This window comes from Fukomys damarensis, unplaced genomic scaffold (genome assembly GCF_012274545.1).
Source record: "Fukomys damarensis isolate Sample0158 unplaced genomic scaffold, DMR_v1.0_HiC HiC_scaffold_35, whole genome shotgun sequence".
Taxonomy (NCBI): Eukaryota; Metazoa; Chordata; class Mammalia; order Rodentia; family Bathyergidae; genus Fukomys; species Fukomys damarensis.
In genome coordinates, this window is record NW_022900947.1 from 29033843 (window position 1) to 29046459 (window position 12617).

A 12617-nucleotide genomic window follows, 5' to 3' on the forward strand; every position below is an offset into this window, starting at 1 on the left:
ATTATTCAGTGATACAATAGAGTTTAAAGCTATCAGAGTAGCACTCTATTATTTCCTCTTGTGGTTGCCTTTGCTGGACCTATGAGGCTTATGTTTAACAGTAGTTTCCCAGCAGGATCTTGGTACTCCATAATAAGTGTGACACCTATGCCATTACTAGGCTTTACATGTAATATGATTGCAAGAAAGCTCTTTCTGGGCAGAGCAGATCATTTGAACTAATATCCATTTCTTCTTACATTTGAGTTTCAGACTTTTAAGTTCTGGAATAATAACTCTCTCAAAGCAGATACTGCTATGTCTTCATTAAGTTCTAATGCCTCTTGTTTTTCCTCCCACAGGATTCTGCATCAGAAGTGTGTAAAATAGATTGCTTGATCCAAAACAAAAAATCAGTGGCAAGATTTTGCTGAGTCTCTAAAACTTTTCCCAAGATGGAACCGATAACATTCACAGCAAGGAAACATCCATTTCCCAGTGAAGTCTCGGTGGACTTCGGCCTTCAGCTGGTGGGCTCCTTGCCTGTACATTCTCTGACCACCATGCCCATGCTGCCTTGGGTTGTGGCAGAGGTGCGAAGACTCAGTGGTCAATCCTCCAAAAAGGAGCCCATCATCAGGCAAGTCCGGCTTTGGGTTTCACCCTCTGGACTGAGATGTGAACCTGACCCAGGGAAGAGTCAACAATGGGATCCTTTGATCTGCTCCAGCATCTTTGAGTGCAAGCCTCAGCGTGTTCACAAATTGATTCACAACAGTCATGACCCAAGCTACTTTGCATGTCTGATTAAGGAGGATGCTGTCCACCGGCAGAGTATCTGCTATGTGTTCAAAGCTGATGATCAGACAAAAGTAAGTTGAGGGCTGGGAATGTTGCTCAGTGTTGCCTCACCTGGCAAGCACAAGGTCCTGAGTTCAATTCCGGGGTGGGGAGGGGGTCTGATTGAAATGAGTAAGGCCTGGCTGAATAGTTTTTCTTGTAGAGGGGTAAAGAAATTAATTTTAAGTATCCTAGAATGAGTAAGGAAATAATGCTGCAGTTATATAGAGGTTATTTAACAAAGTTTTTGATAAATGGGGATAGCTTATAGCTTTTTTCCTGAAGGACTTTTTGTTTGTTTCTTTTGTTTTTTGAGACAGGGTCTCACTATGTAATTGAGACTGACCTGGAACTCACTATGCAGCCCAGGCTGGTCTCACACTCACAGCAATTCTCAATTCTAGTATCCTAGAATGAGTAAGGAAATAATGCTGCAGTTATATAGAGGTTATTTAACAAAGTTTTTGATAAATGGGGATAGCTTATAGCTTTTTTCCTGAAGGACTTTTTGTTTGTTTCTTTTGTTTTTTGAGACAGGGTCTCACTATGTAATTGAGACTGACCTGGAACTCACTATGCAGCCCAGGCTGGTCTCACACTCACAGCAATTCTCTTGCTTCAGCCTCCCAAGTGCTGGGATTACAGGCATGCGCCACCACGCCCAGCCTCCTGAAGGATGTTTTAAACAGATACTCGAAATTATAAGTTTATAATTTCAAAAATTCAACAGAGAAATCTGTATAGAACTATAAACAAGAGCTGGAGCATTAGGACTCATCCTTTAAGATGTCTGTCCTAAAGATCCAGTGCTTCTCCAACTGAAATATGCTGGTGAATCACGGGGGTGGGCTGAAATGCAGATTTGGACTTGGTAGCTGATGGGGCCCAAGACTGCTTCCACTCCAAGACTGTCTCTCACAAGCTTCTGGTGACACCATTGCTGTCCTTTGCAAGTTGTACTTTGAGTAAGAAAGTTCTAGATCAGTGATCTCCACATTTTTAATGCCATTTAAAAATATAGTTAAAATATAAACTGTGTGAAAATGCTTTTAGCCAGTTTCCTAAGACATAATGCTCATTTAGGCAAAGGTAATTGATAACAACAGTGGATATGAATCTAAGTTTTGATACTTTCATGGTTCTTTTTGTTTTTTTCTTTTACCAACTTATCAGATTTGATAAGTTTGTTACTGTTTTATGATGTACCTGAGAAAAATGTATGAGGTGTAGTCAAAGCTCTGCTATTTTCTTGCTCAGTTATGCTCACATTGTTACTAGCATTATTTGTAGTTCTTTGCAGGGCTTATCTAATACTACTTGTACGTTTCGTGAGGATTTGTCTCGATAAAATTGAAGATATAACCCACATGGCCAATTTCTCAATTGTGCCATGAAAAAGTGCAATTCATACAATATACAAAAAATAATAAGCAGGGGAGAGTCCCATCGCCAGAACTTCCCTGTGACCACAGGTGCCAGGCCTGCCTGAGTGACTCCAGCTGTGGGCCACAAGTACTGGGTGAGGATGCCACTGGCCATCCATAGAGCACAAGTCCATAAAACCTGACCTTTCCCATTTTCAAATTTAAAATATGAATCAAAACACTAATGTTTTCTATATTGATCCCCATTCGATTATTTGGCATGTTCTCCGGGGTATAAGAACCTAATTTGGAAGTAAATACTTCTGGTACCAAGTATAGTTGTCCCTCTGTACTGCTGGCTGAATCCATTCTTCCTTCATGCATTCAACCAATAGGAAATATTTATTTGGAAAAAAAGTTGTGTCTGTACTGAATGTGTACAAGTTTTCTTTTCTTGTCCTTCTTCCCTAAATAATATAGAATGACAACTACTCACATTATAGTAGGGATTATAAGTAAGTCAGAGGAGACTTCAAGTACATAGGAGTCTGTGTATGGATTGTATGAGAATTCCACGCCTCTTTATATAAGAGATCTGAGCATCTCCAGGTTTTGGTGTGGGCATGAGGTCCTGCAGACTCCAAGGACAGCAGAGATGGGTGGAGATTTGCTTTTGTTAGCTCACTGGTTGCTTCTTTTACTGACTGATTCAGGGACTGCTGCTCCAGGTACTGTGGAGATGCCTTAGAGAGGCAGTGAGTGGGATGGCAGAAGCATCAGTACAGAATCAGATCTGGTGGTACACAGGGCATGATGGGAAGACAGAGGTGAAGCCTCACACACACCCAAGGAGAGGGAAGCCTTTCTGAGCTCCAAACCTCCAAACACTTGGGAGGCTGAGGCAGGAGGATCACTGTGCGTTTGAGGCCAGCCTGGACTACATATTGAATTCAAGGTCAGACTGAACTATATAGTGAGACCCTGCCTCAACAACAACAAAAAATTCTACATAAATAACCTTCATAGTTCTTATTATCAGGGCATATTCCAAAATGAAAACAAGAGGGTTGAACAGCCTACCCCTAGGCCAGCTCTCGACAAGGCCTGCCTTTCCTTGGGGGAGGTTTATATGGAACGGTTGTTCAGCACTTTGCATTTCTGACTTTCTCAGAATCTTTCACAGCCACCTGAGAATAGGCTCTGGATAGTCATTTAGATACTTGACAGGAGGAAAGGTTTATAACTAAATTATATAATTGAGACTTGCTGTCTTGCCCAAAGTAGAGATCTGACCTTATTCTATATTCTGAAAGATATGACTTAGTTCTTCAGTTATTTTTGGCTTGCATACAATTTTTACAAAGACAAATTGTCGTTACTAAGAGTATAAAATGTTGCCATTCTGCTCATTTTACAAAGGAGTTATTTGTAATACAGGTACTTCAATCAGGGAGTTGGTTTCTGGAAACAGAATGGTAAATGATATTAGTCATGCTTCTTCTAACTGCCGTGGTGTCTGTTACATCCTCGGGACCCCGATACCACAGCACCACGTGGAGAGGATTGCCGGCAGCGGGACAGTGTTAACCTCCACTGTCATTTTTCTTGACTCTTTGTCAAGACGCTTGCTCAGAAAAAGAATTCTCCAGATTAAGACCTTTTCTAAATAGATGAGCTCAGCATCTACTGTACTTGCCAAGGGAGACATATGCATTTGCTGCCAGGGTCAGAAACACAGAATTCTCTTTGAGAGGAAATCCTTTGATCAGCATCTAAATTAACTTGTTGAGAAATGTCTAGGGAGAACAGAAACATAAATTAATAATTTTACAAATGCACTATGAGATGGTGTTTCCCGATGTAGGCCCCATAGAATGTACTCAAGCTGTCTACACAGAGAGTTTCCATGGCCAAATGCAGCAGGGCAGATTTTTAAAGTTATTGGTAATCCTAGAAAGCAGCAGTTGACATGGGCTATATCTGTGAAGATTCACTCCACTTGAGATATTGTAAAGATACTGATTTTTAAATTTATTTTAAAATAGAAGTAATAAACTCTTATACATTAACATAAATAATGTTTTTGTACATAGTAACGGTATTTTCCAAAAGCTAGTTAGCAGTAAGGATGGCTACGTTAGTCAGCTTTCCATTGCTGGGACAAAATACTTGAGAAAACAACTTAGAGAAAGAAAAGTTTGTTTTGGTTCGAGGGTTCAGCTTTCAGTGGCTGGCTCTATTGTCTCTGGGCCTTCAGGGAGGCTGAACATCTTGGTGGGGAACACATTGTAGAGTATAGAACTATTCACCTCTTAGAGGCCATGGAGCAGGAGAGAGGGGTCCCAGGGACAAGATGTGTCTTTCCAGGTGACTCCCCAGTGACCTACTTCCTCCAACCTGGCCCCACTCCTGAAATTTCAGCCACCTCCCAGTAGCCCATTTAGTTATGAACCCATGAATGAATTGATATGCTGATTAGGTCAGAATATAGTCACCTCTCCATACCATCCCTACCATAATAGTGGCATAGTTTTATTTCATTGTATTTTTCCAAATCTTTATAATATCTGGATTCATAGAAGGTGATTGGATTCTCATGGTTGCTTCTTCATTCTTTTGATTGAGTTTGTGGAGAAACTTTGACCTCACACAGATATGTTGCTGGAAAATAGAGAAATTGTGGATGTGCTTCTTTAACACTACAACTCAACAAGTGGTAGTTTCTTAAAGGTTGGCTGCAGTGTGAAATCTGAAACCATATCAAAGCACATTTTGCATTTTGTTATGTTAAATCCATTGTTCTAAGTTTTGTTTTAGCGCATGTTCTAAGTATGCATGATTGTGTACTCTCATGCATTCGTTTTTTAGCAAACATTAGTTCTTTGACCATACACAAACATTAGTTTGTGTAGACCATACTGGGAACACTGCTGCATTATGGAAACACTGCATTTCCTGTTCCTCTCTTGAGTTGTATGTTAGTGCATTAAAAGCTCTACAAATTCCTGCAGCAAGACAAGACTCTTTAGCCCGATGAGTGCAGTTTTCTTCAAATTGTGGCACCATAGCTTACACTTCTTTGACAACCCATAAAGCATAGTTTACAGTCTGAGTTCATAGTAAGGAATGAATGCATCCACTCTGGAAAACTGGTGCCTGCATGGGTGACTCTCATTGGATCTTTTCCCTCGTCAGTTCACAGAAAAATCATGAATTCTTCTCAGACTAAGGCCTAGAAAAATCATGAAGTTAGAAAATCAGCCAGAGCTCCATTCTCTTCCAGTCCTTCAGCATCGCTTCCTCTGCACTCAGTGTCTGATCTGCCTCTCAGACTGAGGCCTGCCTACTTTGGCTCATTCATAAAAGAATTTACACGATAATCCTGCATCGACGGAGTAAAAAGCTCAGTTTCCTTTAGAGAATTTCTAGCACCAAGGAGAGGTTATAGAAGTGTCGCATTGATCTTCTAACCTTGTATGCTGTTGTTTTCTGGCAATCAAAGATAAAAATGGATTTTCAGTGGCAGGTGTTACTAATATGGTAAAAACTAGCAGGGAAACACAAGTTGGTGCACAGGCAAGGGGAGAAATGTTATGTGTGGGACCCGGGATGAGTCTGAGATGTGGTACAATGGGAGTATCTTTGGTTAAGAACCAACTGTCTCTTGACTGGCATCCCTTATTGTAGTTGAACTGTGTAGTGGCTCTTCAGACGGTTTGATGATCCGATCCTATTTTGATCTTCTGGATTTGGTATGCAATCTGAGCACAGCATGCAGAAGGCTTTCCCTTTTCTACTCTGTCTGAAAGATTCGGCATGGCTAGCCTTCTTCCTCCTCTCCTAAAGAGCAAGTATTTCTTTGCTAGGACTGATGCACAGTATGAAGGGGCAAAGTGTAAGAAAAGAGTCTGGGACAGGGCTGAGCAGGGGACAGTAGAGCAGCCATGGAGTAAGTTCATGAGAAACAGGCACACAGAAGTCTCTGCTCAGGTCAGGCCTTCCTACATGTTGCCAAGGAAGATGTATTTGGACCCTTTTCACGTCCTTTGAGAGAAAGGGTTTCCTTTTCTGTGATTCTTCCTCCTTCCTTACTTGTTTATTTTATTTTATTTTTTGGGTACCGGGGATCAAGCTATGGCCCTTGCGCTTGCGAGGTAGGCAGAAGAACCACTGAGCTAAATCCCGGCCCTTCCTCTCTCCTTCTTTTATCAAAGAACTGGAAATTGAATTCAGGATTGTGGGCATGAACTGCACTATTGAACTATATCCCCAACCCTCTCCCCCTTTTTTGAGACAGGATCTTGCTGAGTTGTCTAGGTTGGCCTTGAATGTATAAATCCTCCTGCCTTAGCCGCCTGAGTACCTAGGATTACAGGTGTGTGCCACTTCACCTGACTCTAAACTGCCTTTCTTTCTTTATTTTTTCCTTCTTTCTCTCTCTCCCTCCCTTCCTTCCTTCCTTTATTTCTTTCTTCTTTTTCTCCTTCCCTAAAATCTTTTTCCTTATTACTTATTCTTAAATACACTTATAGATATAGAAATATTAAAAAAAAAACTAAAGTGACATTTAGTCTTGAAGGTTGCAGTTTTGAACATTGGTAGACTGGTAGAAGATAGGTCTGGCTAAGTATTCTTGTCGATGCCTCATTTGCTTCTTTTCTTTCTTTAATTAGTAATGCAGAGTAATGAGATTTGTTTTGGTATAATGGAACAGTCATGTAACATATTTTTTATTTTCTTCTTCTTATCCCCCTCCCCTGATCCCCTTTCTAATCGCTAAAAGTCTGCCCTTTACTTCCCTGTCATTCATTCATTCTTCCCTCCCTCTCTTTCTCTTCCTTCCTCCCTCCCTCCTTTCCTCCCTTCCTTTATTTTCTTTCGTGTAAGCGACAATGTGATATTTAACCTACTTCGCTTAACAAGTCTCCATAAAGCATATTTCTTGAAGGACAAATATCTGGGACTGAACCAGTGGGGTCCCTTCCTACTTATTTTAAAACACAGTACTTAGGAAGTCTTAATTGTTTCCTTTAGAAATGTCCAGTATGGAACTCAATCACATCCTTTCCCCAGTAGCTATGTGGGACATAGAGCCAACTCCCCAACCCCTCTGCTTTCCATTATCTTAAATAGTAAATGAGAAGGTGTCTAAAGTCGCTTTCCTGTGATTGGCAAAATCGATGCTTTCATTCCCCCTATATGAAAAACCAAAGTTGCCTTGGCTGTTACACTTTATTTTTACAATCCTCTGTAGAATTTTACTCTTGGTCATAGCTTTATTTTGAATGAACTTTGCCCATTTTTAATTTGTCTTAATAATCAGCCTTTTGCTTGGAATTTTAAACGAGCACTGTTTTTTTCAGGATTTTCCAAGAGCCTGACTTGCCTTGCATCCCTTAGTTGGCCATTGTATTTGCCAGCTCGTAGCTTTCTTTGCTAGAGTGAAGGATGAAAATTACAGCACTGAGCTGGAGTACTTTGTTCCTGAGGGTGACCATTCTGAGGAGCACAGTATTATTTTTCAGGTGTTCTTACCTGTCCTCTTTTCTGCACTGGATTATCATAAGTGCTAAATTTTCAGATTTTAGTCTCTTATTTTGCTGCACAGGGAATGGCTCTCTGGTTTACTGGACTTGTTTTGGCAGACTTTTCATCTGTGCTAAACTCCCACCGGGCACTCTTCCCCCACTGTGTTATTACGTCAAGCTGCACCGAGACTTGGCAAGGCGGCTGTGACTCAGTCGAGGTTGCAGGAACGGTATCTGTGTCAGCTAATCAACACTTGACTGTCTGTCATGTGAGACAGAAGTCGGCTGCTGGGCGCAAGGGTCGGCAGGGATTCTTTCTCATCTATAAAAAGAATGTCCAGGCCTGCATGCACTCCAAAGTATGTGCTGGGAGGTTTGTGTTCATGACACTGGATTGATTACATAATTTATTTTTGACTTTGAAAAATGAGTCTGAGGACTTCAGAAACATGTACCTTATATAGCTGCTTCATTTTTGAAGTCTTTTTCTTTTTCAGTGCGTATCACTTCAGGTCGCTTTGCACTTTTCACCGAATTCTTTCAGTTGATAATTATTGTTTTTAATAAATTCATTCCTAAGAATAGACTTTACGAGTGACTTGAACCTAAAGTTGACCTGTAGCATAAAAGGATTTATTTATAGCCTAGACCTTTTCTGTCCAGTATAGTAATCAGTGGCCATGTGCAGTAATTGAGCACTTGAAATGTGACTAGTCTGAATTGAAATGTGCTGGAAATGTGACGGCACAGTGGAGATTGAAAACTAGAATGTAATGTATTTCAATAATTTTTAAATACTAATTACAAAGAAAAAATGTGAGATAATGAAAAGATGGAAATAAAGTATTTGTAGATGGGGAGGCGAGGAGGGGGTGAAGGGAGGGCAGGAGTAAGGGGAAAAAATGAGAATCAAGACTTGTCATGTGGAGGTACAAGATCCCAACAATGAATGTAACTGTACTGTATCCCTAAAATGTACCAATAAACTCAATTAAAGCTGAAAAAAAATTAAAAGAAATAAATACTAATTACATGTTGAAATGATCATAGTTTGGGTCTATTAAATTCACATATATGGGCTAAAATTAATTTCACCTTTTAAAAGTGGGTTTCTAGTGAAATTTTGTTTATTTATTTATTTATTTTTCTTTTTATTGAGTTTATTGGTACAATCTAGGTATACAATACAGTTACATTCATCATTGGGATCCTGTACCTTTACATAATAGGTCTTGATTCTCATTTTTTCCCCCTTGTTCTAGTGAAATTTTAAAACTGTCTATATGGCTTGAACTAGATTGGCTGCCTAAGTATTTCTGGAAATAATCTGAACACTTATCACAGAGAGATTACAAGTTCTCCCCCACTCCTTTATTTTGCCAATGATAAAATTTTGTTTGGGAATTCTGTAAACGTCTGGTTCACAACTATGACCCATTTTTAAATCCAGGTACAGATTGTAGTGGATTAGCTGCAAAGGTCTTGTTCATTCCTATCCTTCCTTGTTTACTTCAGCAGGGTCCTTGGTTGTCTTTTCTCTGCTAGATCCTGGCCCCTGGAATGTGCCTGGTGCAGAGGAGATATTTCATGGACGAATGAATGAATGTTATATACACTTCTTCTTTCTATTTTTTATATCTTTAACCTGATCTTATTAGAAAACCCAGATATCAGTCAAGGTTTTCCAGAGAAGCAGAGCTGGTAGAATATGCATGCTAAGGTATTGATTCACACAATTATGCAGGCTGCGAAGTCCCAGGATCCACCATGTGCAAGCTGGAGGAAGCCAGTGGTGTCGTTCAAGGGTTGAGTGCTCAAAGCTAATGGTGTAGATGCCAGCCTGTGTCAATGCTGAGAACCGAGAGCAACAAGGAAAGGAGAAAACCAATATCCCAGCTCACATGCTCAGAGATCAAGAGAGACCAATTCGCTCTGCCTCTCTGCTCTTTTCAGGCCCTCTAGATTATAGGTGCTGTGTCCCAGCACTGGGGAGGGTGTCTTCTATACGTAGTCTGCATACACAAATGCTGGATTCTTCCACGAACATCTCACAGACACCCACTGATGTTTAGCCTGCTGTCAAGGGATCCCCTGGCCTGGCCATGTTCAGACAGGATTTCATACTGAGATGCCACCGTTGTCTCCTCATCCCTCCCTATGAACAAGACCCAAAACCAAAAAGAACTGCAGAGAGTTCAGGGGACGAAGAGAGAGTTCTGTTCTTTGGTTTTTATATGCATAAATTTTTCTTGGCATTTATTGGTGAGGGCTGTGGAAGAGGTTTCATGGATGTTAAGCATGCTCTACCGCAGAGACATTCTGTGTGTAACTGAAATCCTTTCAGCTGCAACATGCACCCATCTTTTTGCATTAGTCTTGTATTCCAAAACGACTTTTTTCTGATTATAGAAGAAGTTAGGTTGTATGTTAAAAAAAATACCACAAGAAAGTTAAAAGTAGCTGGGTATGATGATGCACATCTGTAATCCTAGTGCCCAGGAGGCTGAGACAGGAGGATCACCATGAGTTCAAGGACAGCCTGGGCTACACAGTGAGGTCCAGTCTCGAGAGAAAGAAAGAAAGTTAGAGCCCAACCTGAACAACACAGTGATTTAGTGAGACCCTGTCTCAAAATAAAATAATAAAATAAAATAGGACCAGGGATGTAGCTCAGTGTGAAGGCTCTGGTTTCAATCCCCAGTGCTGAAAAAAGAAAAGTTAAAAGTACTTTCCCCTTACTCCCATCTCCTACAGAGAAACCAACATTAAAAGGTTGCTTTATATCTGTCTAGATAATGGTAGTAGTGGTACATTGTTTTAGCAATTACACAGCTGTCCCATATGTGCAGTGGGGTAAAAGGAGAGCAGTTTTCACGACTTCAGCAGAAAGGCTGTTTGGGTTAGGCGTCACTTTTGGTTAGCTTTAGTGAGCCATTTGGTTGTGAAAATGGAGTGTGACCAGGGTGGGCTAAAAGTGACTCTGAGGTGTCTAATCTGCTTAGCATAAGGAAGGGAAAAGATTTTTAAGAAACCCGGGCTTCCTTCACTAGTGTTGGAAGCTGGGGCAGAAGAAAAATTCCTGTCTTTGATGTTGGTGTAGCAGGAATGACTAAGTTCTTCTAGCAACAGGAGTTCTCTGCACATCTTTCCCTTGCTGATAGCCCCAGGTCCCCTGGGACAGTGGACCACATACAAGAAGTGGTGCAAGTCTGCATGTGGAAATCAAAGCAAAGACACGGGGTCAGTCATGGGCAAGAAGCAATGACAGCAACGGGAGGCAGGAAAGGGAAGGGAAGCAGATGCACTGGGGGCAGGACCTGAGGAACCATGGGCTTCCAGGAACCCCCAGGCAGTTTGGGGTAAATGCAAGGTTTCTCTCTCCAAACAAGAAGGGATATGGATTCAACTTTTAGAATTTCTCAAATGACAATCTAACATCTTTCATCAGTCCCTGTTAAGGGTCGTTAGTTTTTTACCATTTCCCTCTTGTTATGATAGTCTTTCCTTTAGTGAAAACCTTGTATCTGCTTTCTGTCTGCTTCAAAGCAGACATAATCAACCAGTAAAACAGTGTTCCTCCCTGCTTGCAAAAAGCACACCAGGAATATTTTGACAATAATCTTTCCCTTAGCAGTAGGCATGGCTCTGAGCACACTGTGCTACTTCGACTATGTTAGATTTCAAACCAGAGACTACATTTTAATTATGACGGCATGCCTTAATGGGAGTCAGCTCTTAGAAAACAACAACAGGACCTAGACCTGGCATGTAAAGGTACAAGATCCCAGTAATGAATGTAACTGTACTGTCTACCTAGAATGTACCCATAAATTCAATTTAAAACTAAAAAAAACAACAGAGGACAAATTGTATGTGCAAGTGAATAAATGTCAAATCCATGTGATTTCCATTCGCAAAGCTTGATTTATAACACTAGATTTCTAAAATCTGCTCCTGCCTTGCTCCTTCCACCAAAGTGTGGATTATCTCAGACTGCTCCTGATGAATGAGGTGACTGTCACTGATTTTACAATGAGAAGAAGAAAAACTATTTTTTCCATCAAAAGGCTCCATGTAGCACATAAGCTTTATGAAGCCAATAAAATAAAGCCAAATATAATTTTTTCCAAAACCAACAAAAGTTTTTCTTTTCTGGCTTTTATGTTTTAAACACTGAGCAAATCAATCATCATGGTGTGTTTCTGGCATTTTCTCTGTAAGGCTGGTCTTACGATTTTCGATCAGTCTCCAAAAGGAGATGTATAAATATAATACTTCATCTATCAACTAATTATAAATGATACTATTTTTATTATAGGCAGACAACATATACTATTTTAAAATTTCTTTTTACATTTCTGGAATGTAGAACCTTTTTTTCCCCCTGACCCTAGGTCTTGTGCATGCTAAGCAAGAACTGTGCCCCTGAGCTACAGCACCAGACATTGAAGCTTGAAAATGTATTGCCTGACCATTTTTTATTTTTTAGAAAACTAGAAACATGCATCTTGTAAATGAATGTTTAAGAAAAAAACTCCAAAAGAATGTTAAAGTTGGATCCTGAGTTTGATCCCTGGCACCAGAAAAAAAAACAAAAAAAAAGAATATTAAAGTTCTATAGATTTAATTTATCAGTTTCTATACAATAAAAGAACAGCTACACCTATTTAAGACTCATAGCATGAGCACTTGTTAAAAACTTGATGTGCAGATTTCTCAAAATCAATACTCTAAATGCAGAATCTACACAGTCCTCTATGTCCTAGTTTTCATACACAAAGTCCAAAAGAATGTTAAAGTTGGATCCTGAGTTTGATCCCTGGCACCAGAAAAAAAACAAAAAAAAAGAATATTAAAGTTCTATAGATTTAATTTATCAGTTTCTATACAATAAAAGAACAGCTAC

At 40.1% G+C, this 12617-nt stretch overlaps 1 protein-coding gene across 4 annotated transcripts in view; it reads left to right on the forward strand.

Annotated features, from left to right (window-relative positions):
* The first annotated feature begins 380 nt into the window (after positions 1-380).
* Positions 381-12617, forward strand: part of Tbc1d1 (TBC1 domain family member 1) — a 197600-nt gene continuing 185363 nt past the window's right edge. For 3 of the 4 annotated variants that reach the window (XM_010625080.3, XM_010625083.3, XM_010625084.3), the window contains exon 1: positions 382-851. In XM_010625080.3, coding sequence (XP_010623382.1) covers positions 435-851 — 417 coding nt within the window. In that variant the 5' untranslated portion in view covers positions 382-434. Of the gene's footprint in view, positions 852-12617 lie in introns of all 4 variants that reach the window. The other variant, XM_010625081.3, reaches the window with a different exon arrangement.